The sequence below is a fragment of the Crocodylus porosus genome, unplaced genomic scaffold (assembly GCF_001723895.1).
Source record: "Crocodylus porosus isolate Cpor-Errol unplaced genomic scaffold, CroPor_comp1, whole genome shotgun sequence".
In the NCBI taxonomy this organism is placed as follows: domain Eukaryota; kingdom Metazoa; phylum Chordata; order Crocodylia; family Crocodylidae; genus Crocodylus; species Crocodylus porosus.
This window is the reverse complement of record NW_017728909.1, coordinates 62,163,032-62,187,962: the sequence shown is the minus strand read 5'-3', so window position 1 is coordinate 62,187,962 and position 24,931 is coordinate 62,163,032. Positions and strand designations below refer to the sequence as shown.

Here is a 24,931-nt window from a genome sequence, read left to right as displayed (position 1 = left end):
GAAAAAAGTAACCATAGGAAAATGAATATAGATAATACTTTTTATAAGCAAAATAATATTAGAAGGGTATCTTCAAATAGTACATGTTGAGAGCTGAGGGACTTTTTTCAATTTATCAATTAGTATAGTGATGATACAAAGAAATGCCTTCTACATTTGAAAAAAGTAAAAAAATATTAAAAGTGTAAAGGGAGATACGTTATACAGCTTAAATCTAATTGATAAAAATCCTTTAATTGATTTACGTGGTAGTGAATTTGAAAATGGAATCATTTTTCATCTGTTGATGTCTCTGTGAAAAATTGACATTGTGTCCTCATAAAATTGGACAAATGAGTCATGTAATTTTCAGTTACATAATCAATAACTTAGACAAATTCTACTTCTTTGATGATTTATATGTCTGTTTGGTGGCCAGCTTAAAATGGACACAGGGTTTCAAATTTCAGTAACACTTCTGAAACCATAATAAATACATGAATTTTGCATTTGGCATTGTATAGAGACCAAAAAGAATCAGTACACAAAATGTGTTCAAAACGAACAGGTCAAGAATATGAGCAGCAAACTACTCTATACTGCAGACTAAAATCACCAAAATACTTCATGTAATTAGTTTTGAAAACATAGTTATTTTTTACTACTATATAGTTAGCATAGCATGAAAAATGTTCTTTCATTTGATGTTCCTAATGTACTAATATTTTAACATAGGTTTATGGACTAGATTTGTTTTAGATGTATAAATTTAATTTTTTAAGTTGTCTTTTTTCTGCAAGTATAGCACAGTATTCTTTTGTCCTATTAGTTTTTATATGATTAGTCCTATTATGGGATAGCTAAATTCCAAGATGTGCTGTCGTGCTGTCTTATTTTCTCTCTCTCTCTCTTTTTAAGTTCAATTCACTCAGTAGAGAGGGCAGGGAAGAAACATGACAGGAGACCACTTACTCATGGTACAGAATCTAGTAAGGAGGCAATTTTCTCTTTGGCCTATGGTGACCTTTTTTGACTATGTTCCTTACACCAGAGACAGTGTACTGAATGCCTCTATTTCACCCTGTTTAGCAGAGTGCAACAGTGTCCTTTAAGTTAGTTTTGGTGGGAGGAGAAGTTATAGCAGAAATTTGAGAAGGGCGTGAAAAGTTGTACAGGCACAAGGAAGAGGGGTAGGAACTTCCTTCAAATGTGATTTTAATAACTAGTCGAGTGTGTCCAACTGTAGAAAATCACCAAGTGACAATCTGTCTACCTGACAGTGATCACAATGCATTACAAGATTTTTGAATAGCTATACAGATTGGAATAAAGCAAGACCAAATAAAGTATCTTTTGTTGGTGTAGATTTGGTTTACTTTGGTCAGCTAGGTATGTAGACTTCTTTGATCTTTTCACTTGGTCAGAGTGAAAAAATTAGGGTTTAACTAAAAAAGGCTGAAATAATGATAGATAATTGAGAGAGAGTAATTTAAAAATATAATCTTTATTTCTGAAGCTTATTTTTTTAATGGACAGCTTGGGTTGAATTTGGAGCCTATAGAAGCTTTATTTTTATGTTAAATCTTTGTCTGCTTTGCAGTATTTCCCAGCATTTAAAATGATCTTATTCTCAAATATACAAATTCTGTTATTTTTAAATGATACGAAAACAAATAGATTCAGCATTTTATTTCTCTTAATATATATTCTTGTATCTTTCAACACTTTCATTTTGTGAGCGACAAAAATCCAGCTTAACATGACCTTTTACAAATCACAGGTTTCCTCTGGGTTTCCAGATCACAGTATGTAACCTAATCCCAATGAAGTTTTAAAACAGTTTTAAAGTGGTACTTAAAAGCCATTTTACTCTAACAGAGTTGACTTGTAAGCAGTATCACTGAATCTGAGTTGATATTGATTCATTGTTACTAACACTATCAGTTTATGCATTGTATGCTGGTGGTCAGCTATACAAAAGGGGGCTATTATTTTAAGCTGCATTGAATAGTTTCCAGAGAATTTGTTTAAAAAAAAAATCTTCCATTATAAAAGTTTTACTGGCTGGATATAAAGTTTTATGCTCAACATTTATGCGGTGTTCTTAACAACTTTTGTTTTTAGTTCCAGTACTTTCTGAAAAAAATCTTGAGAGATAATATTTGATTGTAAATGTAAAGCTAATAACAACACATATTTAAAAGTGTTTTGAATGTAAAACCAGTTCATACAAATAAAAACAGAGAAAGAGGCATGTACAAATGCCACCGATGGATAGTTATCCCTTCAATTACAAAAATGAAATACAATGCTTCTTAAAATAGTACCAATGGAACTGTGTTCTTGGTCTACTTTATAAATCACTTACATTCATTATATGAAGAATGGTAAAATAAATTGAAAGCAAATTCAAAGACTAAATCTTTCCTTTCATATTCTTTCTTTTTTTCTTCTTTTCCAAAACAGGAAGGCTATGGAGTAATAGTACTGAATCCCAATGAGAACTATATTGAAGTAGAAAAGACAAAAGCCCAAGTACAGCAGTCTTCTGATAGCTCAGATGAACCTGCAGAAAAGAGAGAAAGAAAAGATAAAATCCAAAAGGAAACAAAGAAGCGACGTGACTTCTACGAAAAGTATCGGAACCCGCAAAAAGAAAAAGAAACTGTGCAGTTGTATATCAGAGTAAGTTCATTTTAACATAGCTTGTGCCCTTATTTGGAAAATTATGTTTTGGATTCATAATTAATGGAGATATTTAAATTAATAAATGCTATGCTTTTCTTTTAAAAAGATAGAGAAACCTCAGTCACTTATACCACCCCCAAGAGTTTGTTCAAAGTGAGAGACTGTTCCTTCTATTGATATTTTTTGTCATTTATTGAATGTGAAATTTTGAAAATGTTACAAAACGTTCCTTTCTAATTTCAAAATGGAACTTCAAATAACCCCCAGAGGACCAAACTGGATGTCACCAGACAAACTCTAATTTAAAGAAGTCTTTGTAAAATGATTTTATAAGTCTGCGTGTACATAAGAAACACTGTCTAGTACAGCTTAGGAAAAATGTAGGTTTCCATGCATGCATTTGTAGCATTACATTGTTCTATATATTTGTGAGGCAATAGTTATGGCCTGATAATTTTTTTAACATATACCTACTGAATTAATAGTATATTGTGCAAATATTGGTGTTCATCTTGTGTGGTAGCAGCTTTTTCTGGTAACGTATTGTTTTCATATGAGCAGCCATCCATTGTATTTCAGCTAAACTTCTGAAGGCAGATAAAGAGAGAGAGTTATTAATATCTTAATAAATATTTAAGCTAGAATAGTTCAAGAATGGTGTAATGAGGAAACTCTGTCCCTTGCTCTTTTCTTACTCAGTGAACCTTTGCACTTTGTAATGCTAGCAGCATGGGATCGTTATAACAGTGCTACCCAAGGATTTCTAATTCTGCAGGGGGCACAAACAATATTATTTGCACTTTGACACATTCTACTTCATATACATACTATGCATTATACATTCTAGACAGATTCATGCAGTTTTCAAAGCCCTTATTATGAAAGTTAGCATTTTTATTCAACAGTAAAACATGTCAGAAATGCCATGGTGTAGTTAAAATAGTAAAAATGTGTGTGAGAAATAAATAAAAGTCCAGCAAAATAGATGTCAAAATCATGTTAATTTTAATTTTGTGTTCCTTGTAATTATGGTTGAGTATAATAATAATTTATAGAGGAAAAAGCTGTACTGTCTAGTTAAAACTATCATACCTTGGCCATGAAAAGAGTTAGCAAGCAACATTATTGTACTTTGAGAAAATAAATTGTTAGTTGGAGGTGCAGAACAATGAGGACATGTTCACAGAAAGAAACCAAAAGGGCACTGCTTTTCTTCGCTACTTCTTTTTTTGAGTTTGCCCATCAACCAAACTCAGCCTCTTTGAGAGGCATTATTGTTCACCTGGAAAGTGTGCCCGTGGGTTAATGGATGTTGTGATACTATCCAGAGGCGGGTTTTCTTCCCAAGGCTTGTGCCAGCAATCTGGCATTGGCTGTTAGGATTTGCAGTACTTCTAAAGGACACTTTCACCTTTCTTTTTCATCTGTGATATCTTTCTACATATGGCTGCTTTGCATGGCAGGGCATGAAATTTAACTTTGAGCAGCTTGGCCCAGAGCACATGTGAATTGCAAGATGCACTGTTCTCTTGGCAAAAAATACATATTTCAAAACTTCATATTGAACTTCCTTTTTAAAAAAAATCTGCAAAAACCAGAATAAGTCTAACTACATAGCATACATTGTGGGTCCATTCCTGTGTCTAATTTCAAGCAGGATGGGCTCTGATGCTGTTGACTCTGAAGTCTGGCAATTTGCTTCACATTTGGTTCAACGCATCAGTGTAGAGACATTTGCTATTTACTCTATGAGATTAGGAAAGAAGAAAACTACATTTCTTTGTCACTCTCCCAAAATACTATAGAATGACAGTTTATTTCGGTAGTGTGTCATGCAAAGGCTTTTTTTTTTGCAGACCCCAGTTGTGAGGCAGGAATGAATTGTTATATCCATTTTTCCATTGGGTAGACTGATATGGAGGGAGGTAAAAAGATGCCCCAATATTAATGCAGAAATAAGGTTTTCTCACGTGGGCCATGGAAAATAAATGTATTGAAGTACAAATAGGTAATAAGAAAAGACATGAATTTCTAATGTTGAAGGAAAATTTGTGCCATGCGAATTGGAGAAACTGTTGAAGACTGTTAATTAGTGGGAATAGACAACTCCAGTTATACTCTCTAAGGGTCACTGAGACCTACAGTGATCTGATGAGTAAGTGCTGGCTGAACAAATTAAGCTGCCAGAGTGATGTTTTAACTTGCATATCCAGTATTTTCAAGATTAAAAAAAATCTAACTTGATTATTTAAGCTAGTTTCCTTACCTACTTCCTTTTCAAATGTACATTTCTTTCAAGTATTTTTTTTTAAATTCTAACATATGCAAATAAGCAAGATATATAGGAGTAAGTAAGAGCAAAGACCCTAAGCTGATTGCAAGATGAAATATATTTTACCTACCAGATGCATATAAAAAGAAATGGGTAATTATCAGATTGTGTAGTGTATTAAGAGCAGAGCTTGAGAGATCAAAGTACTTATTGTTTCATGCTGCAAGTTTCTTTAACTACGAAATAATATACTTGCTGGCATACTTTAAAGCTTGTTAAAGGGATTGATTTGGTCTGGGCAATAAACATCATGTCAAACATTATGGCAGAAAAACCTGCTTAATATGTTTTGTAATAAGACAGAATTTTTTGTTCTTGAAAACATCTGCCAACTGAATTCAGGAGTGAAGACAGAAAATGTCATCAATTTAATAATAATCCTATAAATTTAGTTTCTTTTCAGCAACACAGACCAAGGCAAAAACTCCCTGGTATTCAGCATTTACTATAATTCTTTGTAAAATGATGAAACAAAAACATTTTACTTTTATATAATGTGTTAATTAATGCATAATGAATTTTAATATTCTCACTGATCAGATTTTAACAAGCATATTGCCAGCAGATCATTTTAAAAGCATCTGTTTTTTAATGTGTTGAATTGAGAATTGAGTCAAATAGCTAAATATGTACATACATGCTTTTAAAAAACATATTTCCACCCCTGCTTATAAACGCTACTTAATATCTTTTCTTAGACCACAAGAGGCTGCTGCTGTACACAGTAGCCAATGCTTCCCCCAGAAACTTAGTACCCCAACCAATCTTCATTTATTGCTGAACTAAACTCTGAATATGTTAATCTCTAACCTTTGCCTATGGAAACGAATCATACGTGCTTAAATGTGACATGATTATTCTTTCCATCTCCCACTCCCTGCAGATTTCCACATTGAAAGTGCCTACTCTATGTTGAAAGACACTTAGAAATGTAAATCAGTATCCAGACCCTTCTAAATACCATGCACCACTTAAGTACATATGCTATCTTGGATCATGAAATTATTATTTTATGATGCACTGTGTACCTGTGTACTTTCCATAACAGTGGTATAGTTCTTAATAGTTATATAGTAACAAACATCTTAGAAATGAAACATTGATATACCCTTTCCTCACTAAATAAACGGTATCCTTTTCTATAAGAAATTGACCTAAAAAGAAATCGTTTCATTATCTGGTAATCTAGGGGGGGAAAAAAGAAGGAAAAACCTCTCCTTCTGAGATGTAAGGAATCTGAATGTTTTTAGTTATGGATATGGGTGAATGTGGATGTTCGATATTTAGGATAAAAGCAGCAATAAGACACCAACTTTTTAACATAAATTAAATCTGTCAATAGCTGCAAATGAATTCAGTATTTGTATCCATGAATTCAGCATCCAACATGCTAGGCCATAGAAAACCTTTGCAAGGTACTTGGGAAGGGCATGCCACTTCTCTTCTGAGTTAAAGAATGGTATAAGGGGTGTTGGTTATAGCCATGTTGGTCTAAAGACATAGGCAAGCAAGGTTCTTTGAGTAAATATGATATATTTTATTAGACCAACTTTTTTTTTCGGATGAGAAAAACAGTGTGCTAGAATCATATTTCACATTGGACAGAGCTGAGACAGGATCGAGATGAGTTGTCAAGGGCACTGAGGTTTCCATGGTAACAGAAGATAGGGCATTCAGTAACTATGTTGTTTGCAGACTGTGAGGGGGCGCCACATTCACAAGTGGCACTTGGTGTCAGGCCCATTTGATGCATGTTATGAGATAAGCAGCCATAACCAGTTCAGAGTCTATTGAGGTAGACCCAGGAGAGTTTGTCTAAATCAAAGCTGGGAGGTCTTGCAAAGGGGTTTGGGATGAATGTTTTGAGTCTGCAGTTCTCAGAGGCCCATCATTCTTCCCATAGTTGTGTAGCCCAGTCGTGTGGGGAAGAACCTTTGGAAACAGAGTACAGGTGGTGCAGGTAGGCAATGAAGGGTTTCCTAGGTTAGAGGTGCTGCCCTACTGGAGAGTCTGAGCAGATGCGCTGATGTAGGTAATGATTACGGTCTAGTTCAGCATGGCAAAGGAGGCAGAGGCATTGCTGCTCAGGGTGGATGTCAGGGGGAGCAATACCGCTGATGAATGGGAGCTGTGATGTAGGGGTAGGGTAGATGCAGCCAGATATGAGTCACATGCTATTGTTGAGTGCACTGTCAATTTTGTGAGTATGGGCAGTTCTGCACCACAGTGGAACATACGATTCGGCTGTTGAGTATCCCAGTGCCAGGGTGGATATCTGAAATACGGTGAGGTTAACTCACCATCTGAGGCCAGCTAGTCGATGGAGCAGGTTGTTGCAAGTTGTACTTTGGCTGCCAATTGGGTAAGATGTATCTTGTAGGTCAGGGTGTGGTCCAGGGTGACTCCAAGATACTTTGGGTGGCTTTTAAAAGGGATGGAGTTTGTTCCACCTTTGACATTCAGTGTTGTTTTGGTGAGTTCATTGGCGGGGTGGAAGGTGCTATTGACTGTCTTTGTGATGTTTAATTTGAGTCTCCAGTTCTGAAAGGAAATGCTCATTGTAGTGAGGTCCTTTGTCAGACCTTGTTCCAGGTTCTTAAAGTTTTTTCCTGTGATCATTAGGGAGATGTCATCTGTGTATATGTATTTTTTGGTTGCTGTGTGGGGCCACTCTGAGATGTAGATATTGAAGAGCAGGGGTGCTAGGATGGATCCCTGAGGTGCGCTGTTCTTCAGAGGGCTCCTGTTGGATGTCTTTTCCAATATGAAGAGTGAAGTACAGTTGAAGATGAATTCTTGCAAAAAATGGACCACATGTTTGTTGGAGATTTTGTGAAGCAGCTTCAGAGTGAGGCCTCATTGCCATACTGTGTCATAGGCTGCAGATAAGTCTACAAAGACTGCTCCGTGTTCCTCCCTTCTTCAGAAGCTGCCTTAATGTCTGCAGTGAGGTGGGAGACCTAGTCAGTAGTTGAGCTAGGCACTTGCAAAGGCCAGGTCAGGGCTGGTATTAGTTTTCCACCTGGCTGAGTGGAAGGAGCTGTGTTGCTTGGAGTCATAGAGCAAGGTGACTTCTGCCAAAGATGCTCAGTCTACCAGTGCTTTGCCATGTGGAGAGTCATGTTGATATCTCCACTCCAAGTGCTGACAATTGAAATCTTCAGATTAAATTATTGGGTGGGGTATATAGGGATGTTAGTGAAGGGAGTTTTAGGTGGTTTATACACGTTGACTGTGGTTACACTATCGATGAGTGCTGTGATCCAAGAGAGTTGATTGCTCCAGGGAGAAGTGACTATTAGTCTATATGTGACACAGTTAGTGATCCATGGTAACATCTCTGATGGCCAAGAGCTCCCAAATCGACAAAAACACCAAAGCGCACAAAGATAAAGATATGGAAATCAATAAAATTCTCAATCACCAGACCTTCTTAGAGCCAGGAGGCCCTTGCTCTACCGAGTTTAACACTGAGGGCCTGACTTGAGCCAAGTGCGAAATAATCCAGCAACTGGCCCAACAGCACTCTATCGTATGTTGTGCACGCAGGGCATACAATGGGAAATGAAAACAAGCAGGAATCTTATCGGGATAAGGCACAACACCACATTTATTGAAAACATAAGATAAAATAAAGAATAATAAAAAGGTGGTGTTTCCTATCTCATACACTTGCACACACATCCCCATTTATTCACATGCATACAAAAGGAGACAGAAAGACAGTCCTGCAAATATCAAGACCTTAAGGTGCTCGGGTTTGCTTGGTGGCCAGCCAAGTTAACCACCAGGATGAAGCCAGGTCTTGTCGGACACATACTAATGCTGCTGCTTCTTCTGTGCAGGACAGACCCAAAGCCTCTTTGTTTTTGTTCATCTTTATAGTGATTGTTCCCTATACAAGTATATGGGTCTTGCTGTGTCACGTCCCTTTGATGACATGATCCTCTTCTTTGGTTGTGATGTTATGATTGGCAGACCCTTCTTTGTGGTCTGCAGTTTCTCAATCAGTTGACAGCAACTCTTTGGCCATTGGAACAAAATATGATTTTGTATGTTGTAATTTTTAACTGCTGATCTTGCATATTGTTGTTACCTTTGTCTGTTCAATCACTGAAGGCTATTTCTGTCCTTTTAGTCTGAGGTGCAAGACAGACCATCTCAACATATGCATTTCCACACATACTGTTTATTCTTTCATTACCTCTTTTCAAACATTCCAGACATACCACAGGGCTTGCATACACACCACTTCTCTTATACTGTATTTGACCTACAAAATCACAAAACAAGATGACAGTTATACGTATGCTAAGCAATGTAAAAATCAAAATGGAATCTCAACTAAGGCTAAGTTACACAGTTAGTTGGGCAAACTAAAATGGATATTGGTTACAAACTAATAATTGACAAAGCAATAAATGATATTATAAAGGCAATATCAAGCATATATAAAGGCAAATTAACTTTAGCTCAATACGTAGGGGTCCTAATCCAGGAAACCCACTCAACTGATGATAAGAACCTCTATATCCTGAGTTTCACCTTGATTGCTGCACTTCACAGTCCACACTTGGCATTGCTATATTTGCCAAAACCTGTGACAATCCAGACTAATAGCCATTTCTTCCTGAAGCGTCTTAGATTAGGCCAACTGAAATACTTGGAAAACTTGTTCTTTGCAAGCTTTCGGGTACAAACATTTGTATAAGACATTGTATAAAACATTTGATTCCCACAGTGGAAACCATAACAATTACTAATATTTGGGTGCATATTGATTTTTAAGTGGTCTAGATCTTGTTTTGAGGATAGAGCCTTTTCACAGATAAACTCTTACCAGTCCTCACTAGCTGGCTTAATTCCTTCTCTGTGAAAGGAAGTGAAGCATCAGTCTAGCAAAGCTTACTATGCTTACCTTTAGGTTCATGAGCAGTACATTAAAAATCAGTAACATATCATTCAGATGAAACTGTTCATGTGTCTAAATATAAATGTGCTAAACTGTTTCCTGGGATTGGATCCGAATTCCTTTGTCCCAGTTTGTACCAAAGATGGAAAGCAAGAATCTTTTCTCCTTTATTTAGCCTAAAAGGCTATCTGTTGAAGTGAGTAGTCCAAGAAGTAGCTGTCTGTAAATGATACAGGAAAAATGAATTAGTAAAATAATGAACAACAGTTGCAAAAGGAAAATGTCTAATCCTTTCTTTAGTGCAAAAAATACTACTTTTTCTTCCAGAAGAGGCACTACAATATAGACAGACAACTCCTGAGAGACCAAGTGATGTGCCCAAGTTCACAAGCAATCTATGGTAGAGCTTCAAATCAGAACACAGCTCTCCTAAGTCCTACATGAATATCTCAAACACAAAACCATCCTTCCACTCTTAATTGCTTGTTTTCAGAGTCAAGCCTTGTGTAAATATGAAATAATTTGAGTAATGTTAGGTTTTTAAAATTGTATAATCTAAAGCTCTCTCTACAACTTCAGATTTGGGTCAGGAATGAATTTTTATCTTAGGTCACATTGGCAAGGACTGTGGGAGTTGCTGCCTCCTGTAGTATACAGAATGGTGCTCTTCCTTGAATCTTCTGTCCATGCCATTTATGTATTCGTTGTCCTCTGCCATTTCTATCGCAGGGCACTAGCACTGGACTGTCCTGATGATATTTTACTTGTAGCATGTTGTGGGGTATTTGTGGAGGTGTTTTCATAATGTGCTTTATGACTAAGGTGTCCATTTTTTTAGGACTCTTGGGATAAATGGTTGTCTACAAATGCAGTAGTTGCGTAAAATGGCCTGAATGATGCCTTCCAGTCCTATAGTCATGCGTTCAGTGAGCCCTCTACCCATTTTATGGGACAGGAAAAGCTGCCTCCCACAACAGATTTGTAGCAACTGAGTATAAAGTCTATAAGTTGCCTAGTTGTTTGCTCCCACAAAAAGGATCATTAGACTTAAGAGGTTTTTTAAAAGTGTAGTTTATAGTATCATATAACTTATAAACTCCTTCTGTATACCTGCAAATATTACTAGAACACTATAATAGCTGTATTAAATAATAAAAATATTTTAATTTAATATTAAATTATAATTATTTATAAATTATCTTTATTGCAAATATAACTATTCAAATTATCCTTTTTTAAATGTGTGACATGGTAAGGGCACATTCCTACAGCATGTTCTGCCTCTGTTTACTTAGAACAGATGCATTTGTTTTCTTTTGCTTGAGCAAGAGGCAGGTCAGAAAATCATATATTCACTAGAGGAAGATTTTTGCATCTCTGGACAAGTGATATTGGCTCTTTATTCTGCAGTGCTGTCTCTTTGTTCTGCATTTCACAAGTACAGTAAATCAAGATTAAGAACAAATCAGGGCCATCCACATTTCCTGCCTTTCAAACAGTTCATTACATAGGAAACCATGTATTGTTAGATCAGGTTCCTAAAATACAATGCGTGCTGTATGAGATTGCAAAGGAAAAATTGGCCTGCATCTTCTCCCATCATGAGTACTCCCATCAAGAGTTCTATAGTACTCCTGTTGTTCTAAAACATATCCTCCATTACAGGTCATGTAATGAAATCTTCCTTTCTCTCACGATTCAGGCTAAGTAAAATTGGACATGGTAGGGTAAGGTAGTTGTAAAGAAAACTGGCTCAGCAGAAGGCGGACCTAATGGTTCAAGACAAAGGTGAATAAAATTATTCAGACTTCATGTACTTAAGTACTTAAGTTTTTTGATTACAGAACCAAAGATGTAAGAGGCTGAAAAAAGACCTGTTGAATCATCTTGTCCATCCCCCTGCCAGTGCAGTTTCACTATAGATATCCTCCTCTATTTATCCACTCTTTAATATCGACAGAGTAATATACTTTCAACAGATATCTTGAGGATAACTTTTCAGTTGCTGTACACACTATCCCCACATGTCTTTATATTCCAGTTGTGGGGTTTGGAAATCTGGCCAGAAAGAGCATACCAGCAGGTCAAGTAGTAAAACCTACACTTTCACCAGCCTAAATGTTCTACTTACATGTCCTCAGCTGGGGTAACTCAGCCATACAATTTAGAAATACTTAAAATTGCTTGCCCTAAGTGAAGTTATTGGCCACTTTACATTCAGTCATACGCTAATCAGAATTGACTGTCTTTGGTTTGGCCTAATGATACTCAGCACAGGATCCAAGAGGGACCTAAGATGGTCAGCTGTCACGTTTACAAAACGTAATCCTCAATTTTTTGTCCTGTGGGTGCATCTAAACCAGACTCTAACTGTACAGTAGCCTAATAACATTGCACGGTAGCGTGCTGGGAAAAACCCATGCTAATACACTACTGCGCAGTAGTATTAGGCTACTGTGCAGTTAGTGTCTGTAAAAACTTGTGCATTGGTGCTCCTGCACAGGAATGCCAACTACTGTGCGTTGATTAGTATTTGGTTATCCAAACACTAAACTTAATGCACAGTAACTACAGTGCATTAGTGAACATGTAGACATACCCTGTTTGGAGTAGATTTGAGATGTTTGTGATCTGGTCCTTTCTGTTTGTAGTCCCAAAGGGGAGACAGCGGAAGCATAGAGCAGTCCAATATACTCATGCTGGGAGACAATAAATGGGGTACCATAATACCAGTTATACCATTTCTATATCACTTGTGCTTCTGAGATGCATAATTCTTCTAAAATGAAGTTTTGAATAAGATACACAGTAGCAAAAGCAGTTCAATTTTAGTGTACATGTCAAGCTAAGTAACTCTAGGGAATACAGTATCTATGGATGCTGAAAACCTCATTTCTGTTCAATCTTCCATAAGTTTACAGCTGGTCATAGAGAAAGTCATAAGCAATTTAGAGTTCTGCTTTTATCTAGGTCACTGCCTGTTGCACTTCTAGCAAAGTGAGGCTGGTCCTGGTCATTACTGTCTAAAAAAATCATCTTTTCCTCTTTTTGTAACATATCAATTGTTTAATCTGGGTGAAATAAGACAGGAATGTGAACTATCAAGTGACCAGGCTTCAGTTGTTTCTGGAAGCACTTAATCTGCATCACAAACAAGGCATAGATTTCCTACTGTTCTTCTAAGGGCCCCGTCTGTTTGGAAGTGATATGTTTAATTTGTGGTTATGAACCAGAAATAGTAAAGTTGAAGAAAGCTTAAGGCACTGAGGCAGCTTGCTTAGAAATGGCTCCCTGGTTCAGCATTTCTTCTGGTTTTTTAGGCCTCCAGTTGTTAAATAAGAATCTTCAAGCATTTTTTGTCCTGAGTAGTTCTAAGATAAAAGATCTGCTAAGGTTCTTCCTAAACATTCCTCTTGGATGGTGGACTCTATATGGCAGGGTAGAGAATGTGCACTTAGTCCACAGTGTGGCATAAAGTTGATAGATGCAAGAGAGGTCACTTGGAGACTGACATACTTTCAATTACTTTTGCAACACCTGAGAAAGGAGGTTCTGAAAAAACAATGCTGATTAGCACTTTGAAAATAGCTTTAAAGCACCAAATCCCTAGTGTGACTACGTTTGTATCTCAGCAGCTGGGAGGATTTAGCCTGAGAGGTAGGTGCAACCTAGGTCTGCTGAATCATGTTCTGTTGCTAGAAAATCTTTTCTTTTCAGCCATTCCGTTGGTGGGTTGTTGAATTCTAGGGTTCTTTACATTTACTGGCCAAAAATATTGTCCCTTAATGTTTCTTATTCTTACAGACCTGATGGACTAGCGGCCTGGCCATCCACATTAAAAGTTAATCTTAAGGAGAGATTTTTAAGACTATTAGGTACCTAATTTTTGGTTATTTCAATGTGAGGTGGGTGACTAAGTATCTTTAAAAATATGGGCCTCTTTCTTGTTGTTGTCCACTTGGTAGACAACTCCAATGGAGGTTCCAGTCATTTACTTTTTCTGCCTTCTCTGTTTTGGAGACAGTGCTTTTGAGAACAATGAGATATGAGGAAAGGGTCACTTGGGGATCTTGGTTTCATCATAGGATGTGGCTTAGACAAGGAACCAAGGAAAGAAGGCGCCATGCATGTTAACAAGGGTGGAACAGCAAAAAGATCTGGTGTACACTGCCTAGGAGCACCCTAAAGAAGTACCAAACTGCTAGAACCTCTCCCTGAGGCTCCTGTTGCTGTGTGATCCCTTGCTTTCCCCTCTTACATAATTCCTATACCTATGGCAAAATCTAGACCCTAGTAAGCTTAAATAACAATTGATCTAAGGAAGAAATAGGTTGTCTTATGACCAAAATTTTAATAATTCCCACCAGTAATTTCTTCATATTTTCACCAACTCCTGCTGATTGACCTAGACAGTAATCATCATTACAGAAAATTGCTTTTGGCTTTGTGGCGCCATGTGTTGTAAACGACTAATATTTGGGGATTCTCACTTAAAAAAGCAGTTCTGGATCATAGCAAATAGTTTAATGATAGGGAAAACAATATTAGTCTGAATTTACTCTGTTGTTTGAAAAGCTTTCATTTGGGGCTGCAATCTACTAGTGTCAGTCTCTAGAGGTGTGGCGGGCCAGTAGGGGGTGCTCCTGCATTGAGCTACCCACCTCACTGCACACAACCACCTTCCAGGCTCCGAGTGCCTCCCTAGGGGTGCCTCCCGTCCCCCGATCCCCTTCCTGGAGCACACTCATTAGCCTGGGGGTAAGATAAGCTGCCACCACCCCAAGAAGGGACTGTCTCGGCCCTGTGTCCTCGGGGAAACACAGGCCTAATAGTCCTATGGGTACTCGACCAAGTACAAGCACTTGGGGCACTTCCCCAAGTCGGGGGCCAAAAAGGAAAGTCCCTTTTAGTCCAGAGACCTAAGGGGCCTCTTATGCCTAATTTAGACCCAACCCTCAATAAGTCTCCTACACCAGTCACAAAGGAAAACTTTATTGATTGCAGGGGGTAGGGTGAAAATAGGGTACAAGATAGAGCGATATCATAGAAATCCCATAGAGCAAAACAGTCTGGCTGAGGTAGCCTTTTGATCATGCATTTGAGTTACTGCCAGCTATATATCTAACCAGATCTCGAGTAACTTACTCACAAGCATCATCCAGAGGTTGTTGGAGATTCCCTCTGGAGGCAGGCCATTCCTAGCTCTTGAGTTACAGGGGAGAGAGCCAGTTTCAGATAGTAAAGCCCCTCTCTGAGTCCCCTGCATGGCTGCTGCCCCCTCCTCCTGGGCAGTCTTACCTTATATAGCCTCTGTGACCTCATTCACCCGGTCCAATGGAGGCCAGCACCTGATCCCTGTAGAGGGAGCAGGTTTCCCCCCCTCCCTCAGGAATGTAGCCAGCTCAGGTTACCTAAAGAGATAGGGTAAAGGTGTGTCTCCTCTCCTGGGCCCATCCTAATCAAATTGTCACAGCACAGAGATTTTGGGGAGAAAAAAAGGTGGTGTCTTGCCACAAGAGGCACATAATATTCATCTGGCATACTAGAGCAGGCCATATATCCTACTGTTTTAAATTAGCCAACAAGATATAGAAATGACTTTCTGGGAAATAAGTATACCAATATTTTATAGAGTTACAACCTATAAATGGTACTGTCAAAAAAATAGAATTTCTAATAAAAACCCACTACTTTAAAAAAATGTTTATATGGGTTGGATAATAGGGATAAGCATTGTACTTTGGTGTCTGAAGGTTAGATGACATTTTTGGGGTGTTAAGAAAGAGTGCATATCAACTTCTAAAGAACCGTTGCTCATATTATGAGCCCTCCCATTTTCATAACATTTACCACAAAGTACAACGCTGAGAGCTGTAATTAATTTGATAACAAATTTCAAATTTTTGAGTATCTAAACTGTAAGAAATCAGGTGAAATCAATGGTCCATATCATCTGGGAAGCTGTCAGTAAGGCTAGGGACAGACATTCAAAAAGCCCATGTGTGAATTGATTTAAAAAACCAGAGTGTGAATCGATTCAATCTTTCCAGGTTAGTCTAAACCTGCCTAGTTTGAACCAATTTGGAAGTGAACATATATTCACAAAATGCAGGCACATGCCTGCAGAGGTTCAGGCCAGAAGCTGAGGGGCACCAGAGCAGGCCCTCAGCTGCAAGGAAGCTGAGGGATGTGGGGACTGTGGCCAGACCCCAGCAGTAGCCTGGTGTGAACTGGTCAGAAGGGGTTTACCCCTTCCCCATCCCACTGGCACGGACCCGAGCTGGGGTCTGCCTGGTGCTCCCCCCTCGTTGCTGCTGTGGTGAGGCATGGCTGGTGCAGCAGTGAGGGAGGGGGTAGGGATGGGGGTTATTCCCCTCTCTGCCCCTGGGGGACTGCAGTGGGGTCTGCCCACTATGACTGCCACTGCTGATTGCTGTGTGTGTGGGGCAAGCAGTGGCATAAGCCCCCTCCTGTCCCCTCCACCAGACACCAGAAGGAGGGGGAATAATCTCTGCTGGGTGGGTAATAACTTGCTGCTGGGTGAGGGTGTGGCTGGAGGCCAGCAGGCAGGGCTCCTTAGGTAAGGGGACAGGGAAGGGGGTTATTCCCACTCTGCTTCTGGGGAACTCTGGGGTTTGGCCACTGCCACAGCCAGGCAGAGAGGGAGTTAATTCCTTCCCCTGCCTCCTCTTCCCCCCCCCCCACACTGGGACCAGGACCACTGCAGAATTAACCCCCTCCCTGCCTGGCTGCAGGCAAGCCTCAGAGGCAGTGGCCAAACCCCGGTGGTCCCTAGCAGGAGAGAGAGAGGAATTAACTCCCTGCCTGGTTGTGGGCAAGTCATGGAGGTGCAGCCAGGGCTGGCAAATCCCAGCTGTGATCCATGGGGGGAGAGGGAATGGAGGGAGGAATTAACCCCCTCCCTGATCCCTTAGCCTAAACAGGGCTGGAATGGCATCTGGCCATGCCTGTAGCAAGTTGTGGTGAAGGCAGAGGTGTAGCATGGCCCCATGTACCAGGTGTGGAGTGCTACCCCTACCACTTTGCTGCCACCACCATCTGCCTGCCCAGTGCCTGTGGCTTCTACCAGTAAGAACAGGGCAGGCTTTCCCTGACGGCAGGGTGACAGCACCAGCAGCAGGGAAGCTGCAGGGATAGCTCCTGACACCTGGTACACGGGGTTGTGCTTCAACCCCACCACTGGGTAGGGAAACTGTGAGGAGGGCACACCCTGCTCAGTGCCCAGCTGCTGCAAGTATAGGGCTCAGGTCTGACGGGGTGAGTCCATGCTGTGCATGGCTCTGGGGGCCAGGGCCTGCACAAGCCCTGCTGTCCAGCAGGTAGAAGGGGCCAATGGTCAGAAGCTGCTCCCCCATCTATATGCTCAGCTGGCTCTGTCCCTGGCTAGTGTGGTGTGGGTGGGACAAGTTGGAGGGTGGGGAATAAAGTCCACTCTGTCCCTGTTTGCTGAAGGCAGCTGGCCATTCCCCCCCCCCCCCGCCCTCCCCCGGCCATGTCCCCTTGTCCCCTCCACTGTGCCAGGTGAGGGGGGGGAAGGAAATGCCTGATGGGCTGCTACACCCCTGGCCAGGCAGATTCCAGCTGGGGTCCCCTGGGAGAAGAGTGGGGAATAACACCCCTCCTCCCTGCCTTCTTCACCTGAGAGGGCCATGGCAGGCCACTGTCTGGCCATGCCCCACCCCTACTTGGGCTAGAGAGCAGAGAGGTGGGGCCAGCCTTGTTCTGGAGCAGAAAGCACCACCCTGCCCAGGGCTGCAAAGCATCAGCTGGGGGACTCTGGCTTATCCAGGAAGGGGTCTTGGACAGACGTTGCATAAACTGGTTTGACTCAGATCAGTTAAGCCTGATACTACATTCAACCAGGTTTATTTTAAACAAGTTTTGGCCATTTTGAAACTGGTTTATGTGCACTGAACTTATGTTCTGTTACAGGTTTAAACCAGTTTCTGATCACTTAAACTATAATGGCTGTCCCTAGCCTGTGAGTGGCTACTACCAAATGCATCAGAGGGTGGAGTAAAGGAAACCTTGGATTGGATGACTCTGAAATAAGTTACCAAAAGGGAGAGCTGCTTCTTAATTTTGCAGTTACAGTTTGACTTCTAAATTGAAGCATAAGAGTTTGCATCCCTTCAATTTTTCTTTATTGTATACTCCCTAGTAATTATGTTCTTATTATTCAAATTTACTTTGAATTGTTTGTCTGCTTCAGAAAGCAGTTTGACTTTTTTGGCAGTTTATTGCTGCCTCTGTTGAGGGAGAATGCTTCTGTGAAAAAAAAACTGTGCTATAATGGAAAACTGATATGAACTGAGTTCTGGCCCCCTGTTAGTGAAGTCTGTGGTTGGTCACCATTCTCAGAACATAACTTATATGAAGCCACAACATTTTGGCCTGGGTTCTGTCATCTTCATTTTCTTATAAATCTTAGTATTCTTGGTGTTCTGTGCAGACAGAATGAGCCCTAAACATAGTGAAACAACACTCAACACTTTCAAAATGAAATAAAGATGTAGTTAATCTAAGCTCTGAAGAAATCATCCATTCCCTCTCCTGCCATGTCCTCTTCACAGGAGGCTCCTAAGTCTCTCAGTTTTTCTACAAGAGGCAAGGATTTTTGGGGTGATATCTTTTATTGAATCAACTGCATGGTTATGATAAAGTTAGACAAGCTTTTGATTGCAAGACGTTTTCTTCATCAGGTCTGAGGCCAGAAGCAGACACAGCAATTATTAAAAACATGAGTTGGGCTGCGAAATTGGAGAGAGGAGAAATTCCCAGGGGGAACAGACAAACAATTAGCAGAAGAAAAGAAGTTTGATTAATGGGAGATCAAGACCTATCAAAAGGGAGGGGGGTCATTATCACCTCCAGTGTTAAGAAAGAATTTCAGGAATCAGGTAGATTATATTATGCCATAAAATCAATATCAGTGTTCAGGCTTTTTGTTCTTAGTGTCCAGCCAGCATATGAATTTTTGTTCAACTTCATTTTTCTACATTTATTCTAACAAAGTAAATTGATTCAAAATTGGAGATGTTAAATTGTTTTAGACCTTCAGTTTTAACAATTAACACACTTTTCTCTCTCTGTACACTTTGATCACCCCTTGGAAGGACTGTATTTCCCTCAATCCAAATTGAAATATATATTAGTAATCAAACAATGTTCAAATTATTTTAATGAGTTTCCCAATAAATGGCACTGCTGGGAATGAAACTACTGAATCAACAGATTTAGTTCGACATTGAGTTGCTGGCAGTAGAATATATTTGTCTTTATTTTATTTTATATTTTACAGGAAAAGGGCATCAAAACGCAAGTTATGGATTGTTTGGGAACTTCTAGGTTGTTTGGGGAAAGTACAGGGCAAACAAAGAGAAGAGAAAAAAAGAGAGAAAAAACAAACCACTGCAATTGCTACAGGAGGATGGAAAAACCCAACTATTAAAGATAAAACATTGATACTGCTATAACTAATTACATGTCTGAACAATTACAGTTTAGACATGGAATTATGCATCAAAAGAGAAAAAAGTCCAGTTGCTGTTCTAGTTGAGATGTATAGCAGCAATGATTCTCAGTTTGGTATCAGAACATATTGCACTAATTTGCAATGTACTGAGACCTTGGGTCATTTTTCTTATAGTGATTTAATTGATTAAGAAGAAACTTGCTCTAAAGTATTAGATTGCTACTCTTAAAAAAGCACAAAATAATATCAAGGTTAATAACTTATCTTTAAAAGCATTTCTGGTTCAGAGCCCAACCCAATTGGGTAATGTCTGGTTTTAAAATATATATTTTGAAATGTCTGCTTGAGTGCAGTCTCAAACGATATCAGCTGTTGCACTGAAGTATTTGAATCTCGTTTACATTTTGATCAGTCATTGGTGTAATATGAGGGCAAATGCAAAATGGTTTCTATATATTATTTTTTGAACACTAGTCTTCTGGTACCTGGAAGAAGCACCAGGAGAAATCCAGCTTATGAAAGGAGGCTGAAGTTGGATCTGAACCCAAAGAGTAACAGTACAAGGTAGCTTGCAAACAGGACTTTAGAAAACTGTGATATACACCAGGGGTTCTCAACGTGGGGTACGCGAGAAGGCCCTATGGTGTACACGGTTGGGTGGGCGGGAGAGCGGGGATGGAGTGCCACCACACATGAACCTGTGCTGCTGCACAGGTGCCCCCCACATAGCCAGATGCAGGGAGCGGGGGAAGCTCACACACGGCAGCAGCCACCACTCCACATCCTGCCATGCGCCACCATCTCCACATTCAGCGGCCAGGGGTATGCTGCTCCACGGCTGGCTGCAGTGGGGTACAATGATTCAAAAGGTTGAAAACCCCTAGTATACACAAATGGTTCCCTACTCGTTGCCAACCAAACCAGAGCCCCCTGTCCTGCAGACTTTGGATCTTTTTCCACCTCTGCTAACAAAAGACTTTAGTTTCAGGGTGTTAAGTCATGTCCTAGAGCCAAATCAGGAAAATGGTCAGAAGCTATTCAGAAGATATGCAACTTTTCTACAAGTGTTGAAAGGCAACTGCTTCACCAGTGTGTCTCAACACATTTGAAGCCCAAGGTACACATTTGAAGCCCAAAGTAACTGTAAGACATACAGGTCAGCATGAGAAGCAGTGGTTTCAGCATACTAACTTGGTAGCCATTGTAAAGTTTTTGTAGACATCACACAGAAAAATGTTAAGGAGAGATTTGAAGAAGGGCAATAAACAGGGTTTGTAGATGTTTTAAAGAAATTTCTTGTATTTAGAAGACTGATAAGGGAGAGAAAACATGAAGGTACTTATTTGAAAACTAAATGGATGATGATAATGACGGTACTTTTTTGAAAACTAAATGGATGACGGTAGTATACTTGATGTACTGGAAGTGAAGGGTTTAACATCTTAATAGCATATAAGAGTTGGAATAATAGGAGGAAAGGACCTTTAAAGCAAAGGTGAGTAGTAAAGTGGAAGTGGTAGAGAGATGTAAAGTGAATGGTGATTAACGAGAGGGGAGGGAAGCAACCTGTTTTTGTACCATACACCTCCTTCTTTGGGTAGAAATGAATTCTCTCCATGACTACTTGCCCACAGTCTCTCTTCACCTTTTTTAGCTGTCTTTGTCCATATTTGAAAGTGTATAACCCTGGCTGCATGGACTACGTAAGTTCAAGCTTTACCCTAGGGACAATAATGCTGCTTGGATGTGTCATGGCAACCTTGTCATCATCCTTAGAAAAACAGAAGCCTTAATGGTATACATAGACCATAATGATAAAAATGTTTTCTTTCTCTTCGCTGATTTATTGTGGGCACTTTTCTGAAGTTAGTGGATCATGTAAATAAAGACATTTGACATCACTTTTAACAACACTTACCACTGAAAGCTGTTTCTCAGATTCTGCAATTAACTCTATAGCCTTATGTATCCCTTTTAAAAACCTGTGCCCTTATCTATTCCCATCTACTGGCATGTCCCTGTGAGGCTCAATTGCTGTAATGTCGTCTTAAAAAGACTTTCTGGTACTTGCAAAAGGAAGCAGCACACTGGGTGATAGGAGGTACCATTATCACATTGTTCATTATATGTGTTCTTTATAACAGCTGCTTAGGAATTGGTAGATTGATTACATATGGGTATGATTTGTTTTTTAAAGCCCCTAATGGTGTGGACCTTTCCTGTTTTTAAGATTTTCTCCTTGAATTTTGTTTTGTCCCTAGCCATGCAATGTTTAGAGATCCTGTTACAATGTCCTAAGTGGGCAATTAAGTTTTTGTTATTATGCATCTCAGAGAATGAGATCAGTCCTGTCCATTTGAGATGACTTTTAGAAACGTATCTTAACCTTTAAAGGTTGACTACTGTTGACCTTACATTCATTACCTTCTTTTACCCTTTCCTATTTTTTTTTAACTGCCTCTATGGTGATGTTTGTTAAGCAGCAAGAAGATGGTTTTCAGTATTTCTGAATTGCTTTTATTTTGCTGAATGTTAGTATGTTGCTTCAGCACTGAAGTAGGACATTTTATAAAACGGGATTATTTATTTTACTACTGTTTTATTATGTAGACAATGACAGTCATGCCAAAGAACTAAACTGGTATAGGCATCAATTGCTTCTGTGGGTGTATGATTTAGCAAAGAGTACAGCACCTTACAAAAGAAACCAGCATAACTTTCAGTATACTTTGTCTCAATACAAGAGAGATATAGTTAGCTGTGTTAGTCTGAAGTCATTTGGAAGGCAGGGTGGATATGCACTTTCATAGACTAAGTAATATATATATATATCGAGAGAGAGAGGGAGCAAAAGCTTTCATGAATCCAAGTTCACTTCATCAGATGCTGTGAATAGAATAAATGAGCTGAAGTTAGGTTTGCTAAGCTAGGTATGGAAATTACACATAAACGGGTTTAAGCAATCGGAAACCAGTTCAGATCTGTAACACTACAAAATTTCAGTGCACAAAAATTGTTTTCAAAATGGCCAAAACCGATTTAAGATAAATCTGGATGGATGTCGTATCAGACTGAACTGGTTTAGGTTAAATCAGTTTATAGAACTTCTGTCCTAGATCCCCTCCAGATTCAAGTTAACTTAGCAGGTGGTCAGGGAGATATCTCCTGGAGATGCTCTGATAGAGTGTGTTTAACAATAACTATCACCAGAGTTTTTGTGGAGCTTTCATAATATTTTAAAATGGCTCTTCCCTCAGAAGCAATACTCTTACTGATCAAGGCTTAGAGAAATTTTGTAATATTATGTCCTAATGATTTTTTATTGCTGTTTGGTAGCACTGTGCTTACAAAGTTTGACCAAATTTACATTCTCTATGGATGGAATTACACCTATTCAGAGGGCTACCACAAGGTCCATGCACCATAAAAACCTATTTAGCTCTTCAGAGTATTCAGTGTATATGTGTCCTGTATGGGCTATCTGCAGAACCCATATGAGACTTACTGTCTTGGGTCTTGATAATACCATGGCTAGCCTTCCCCTTTATAAAGGATTCATAAGGCCAATGAAATGACTGACAATAAGCTCACAATAAATAAATACATTCATAATAAATGAAAAATAAATAACCCTTTATTAATTTAGAGGCAAGTCCCTCTAAAATAGGGTAATCTCTTACCTTTGAGCTGTTTGCCATTTTTAACACACACACTCACTCACTCACTCACTCACTCACTCACTCACTCACCCCCCTTTAGGCTCTACTGAATCCAGTTGGCCCTTTTCAAGGTTTCTTTTAAAGGTCCAGAGGTTCCACATGTACAATAAATTGTTTAAAGTACTCAGCAACTTTAGAACAAAGTACAGTGCGTTTGTTGTTTTTGTCATAACTGATTTTCAGACCTTATTAACTTTCTTATTTTTAAGTACAGAGGGAAAGGTATGAGTAGTGTCCATGTCTCCGTTCCTTCCTCAATCCCGTTACTTCTCCAGCAAAAGGATTTAGTCCACATCATTAATTTAAGTCTCCCAACTTTCATTTTAAACTTCAAAGCAGTTTTTGAGTTCAAGGAACACAAAAAAGCACCCTGTGACAGTCAGATTGATTATTTGCCAAGTGCATGCTTGGATGAGGATAGACATGTTAGAATTAAAAAGGCTTCAACTTTATTATAACATTGGTGAACAGCAGTTTAACTAAGCCCATGCACAGGCAGTCCTTGGAGTCCAGATGTTATGCAGTCCCCTACCGACTGCTTCAAACATCTTAATGCATCATCTAGGTGCATATATTGGTCCATCACTATAATCTTTGAGTTTATTTTACAACATCCCTAAGAGGTAGAAAAGTATTCTTCGATTGTATATATTGGTACTTTTGGCACATAGACATTAGGCTAGATGGTGATCCCCCCCTTGCTTATGCAGGATATTCAGTGTTAGTACTAGAATAGCACACTGAAAAACTATATCCATAGCTCAACAATATATCATATCATTAAAGTACATATCAGTGCTGTATCCACATGTTCATTTTAGTCCTTGGTCAGGTCTTCAAAATCTAGACAATATTACATGACTGTAGATGCTAAACCAGTGCTTTGACATAAATGTGTCCAAATGTTTCAGTGCTCTTTATGTAGTAATACTGCCTTCTTGTGGATAGGTCTTTGCTAAGTCTTCACTTCACTTTAACTTCTGACATTTTTCTTTTGTTTGGATTTGCTTTCAGCCTTCAGAAATTAAGTATATTCTTATCTCCTAGCCCTGTAATCAGATTTAGGAGGCTGTAAACCAGGAATGAGTAACCTACAGTCTACATGCCACAACTGGCACAGGCATTTACTGTGTTTGGCATGTGGCAGATGGGGGAGAGAGTAGAGTGGCAGATTGGACAGAGAGCAGAATGGCAGATTGGAGATGAAGTGCAGCTCAAAGCTTTACTTGGTGAGGAGGCGGAGCTTAACTGGTGGCACACCTACCAAAAAGTTCGGCCACCATTGCCTTAAACCATAAACAGGAACCATCTGTTCCTGTTGTTCCAACAGACTTCTTTGACCATTCCTTTTGGAAATGATACTCACTTTGACTACTATTATGCAAAAGCTTTGTATTAGTGAAAAGTGAAAGCTGTTAATTATACATAATATTTAAATGCTCAGTAAATGAAAGGGGAAAGATTTGAGGTATCTTAGTTTTCCCTTTCACATTACTAAACTGTAATGAAGATAGTACTATTGTGTATAGGGAACAGGTGGGATAACATGGTATGTGGAAAGGAAGAAGCTTCTCCTTTATCCATATCTCCTTTAAGGTAGTGTTCTACATCAAGTTTCACACCATCGCTGATTGGCTGAAGTCTGCTGGCTATATTTCAAGAAGCCCTAGTAAGGTGCTGGAATGGTAAAGCCAGAGCAGAGGGCTGGATTTTACTTTAATATTTATTAAATAAATATGTTCCTTGGTTTGTGTTTTGTCTATCAAATTTCATCCTGATCCAGAGTATTATAGCCAAGTTATATA

General features: G+C 39.3%; 1 protein-coding gene across 5 annotated transcripts in view; it reads left to right on the top strand.

The window, feature by feature from the left end:
- The window catches only part of FAM172A (family with sequence similarity 172 member A), a 405,744-nt gene that overhangs the window by 184,131 nt on the left and 196,682 nt on the right, over positions 1 to 24,931 (top strand). For all 5 annotated transcript variants that reach the window (XM_019532373.1, XM_019532374.1, XM_019532375.1 and 2 more), the window contains one exon: positions 2,446 to 2,664. In XM_019532373.1, coding sequence (XP_019387918.1) covers positions 2,446 to 2,664 — 219 coding nt within the window. The remainder of the gene's footprint in view (positions 1 to 2,445; positions 2,665 to 24,931) is intronic.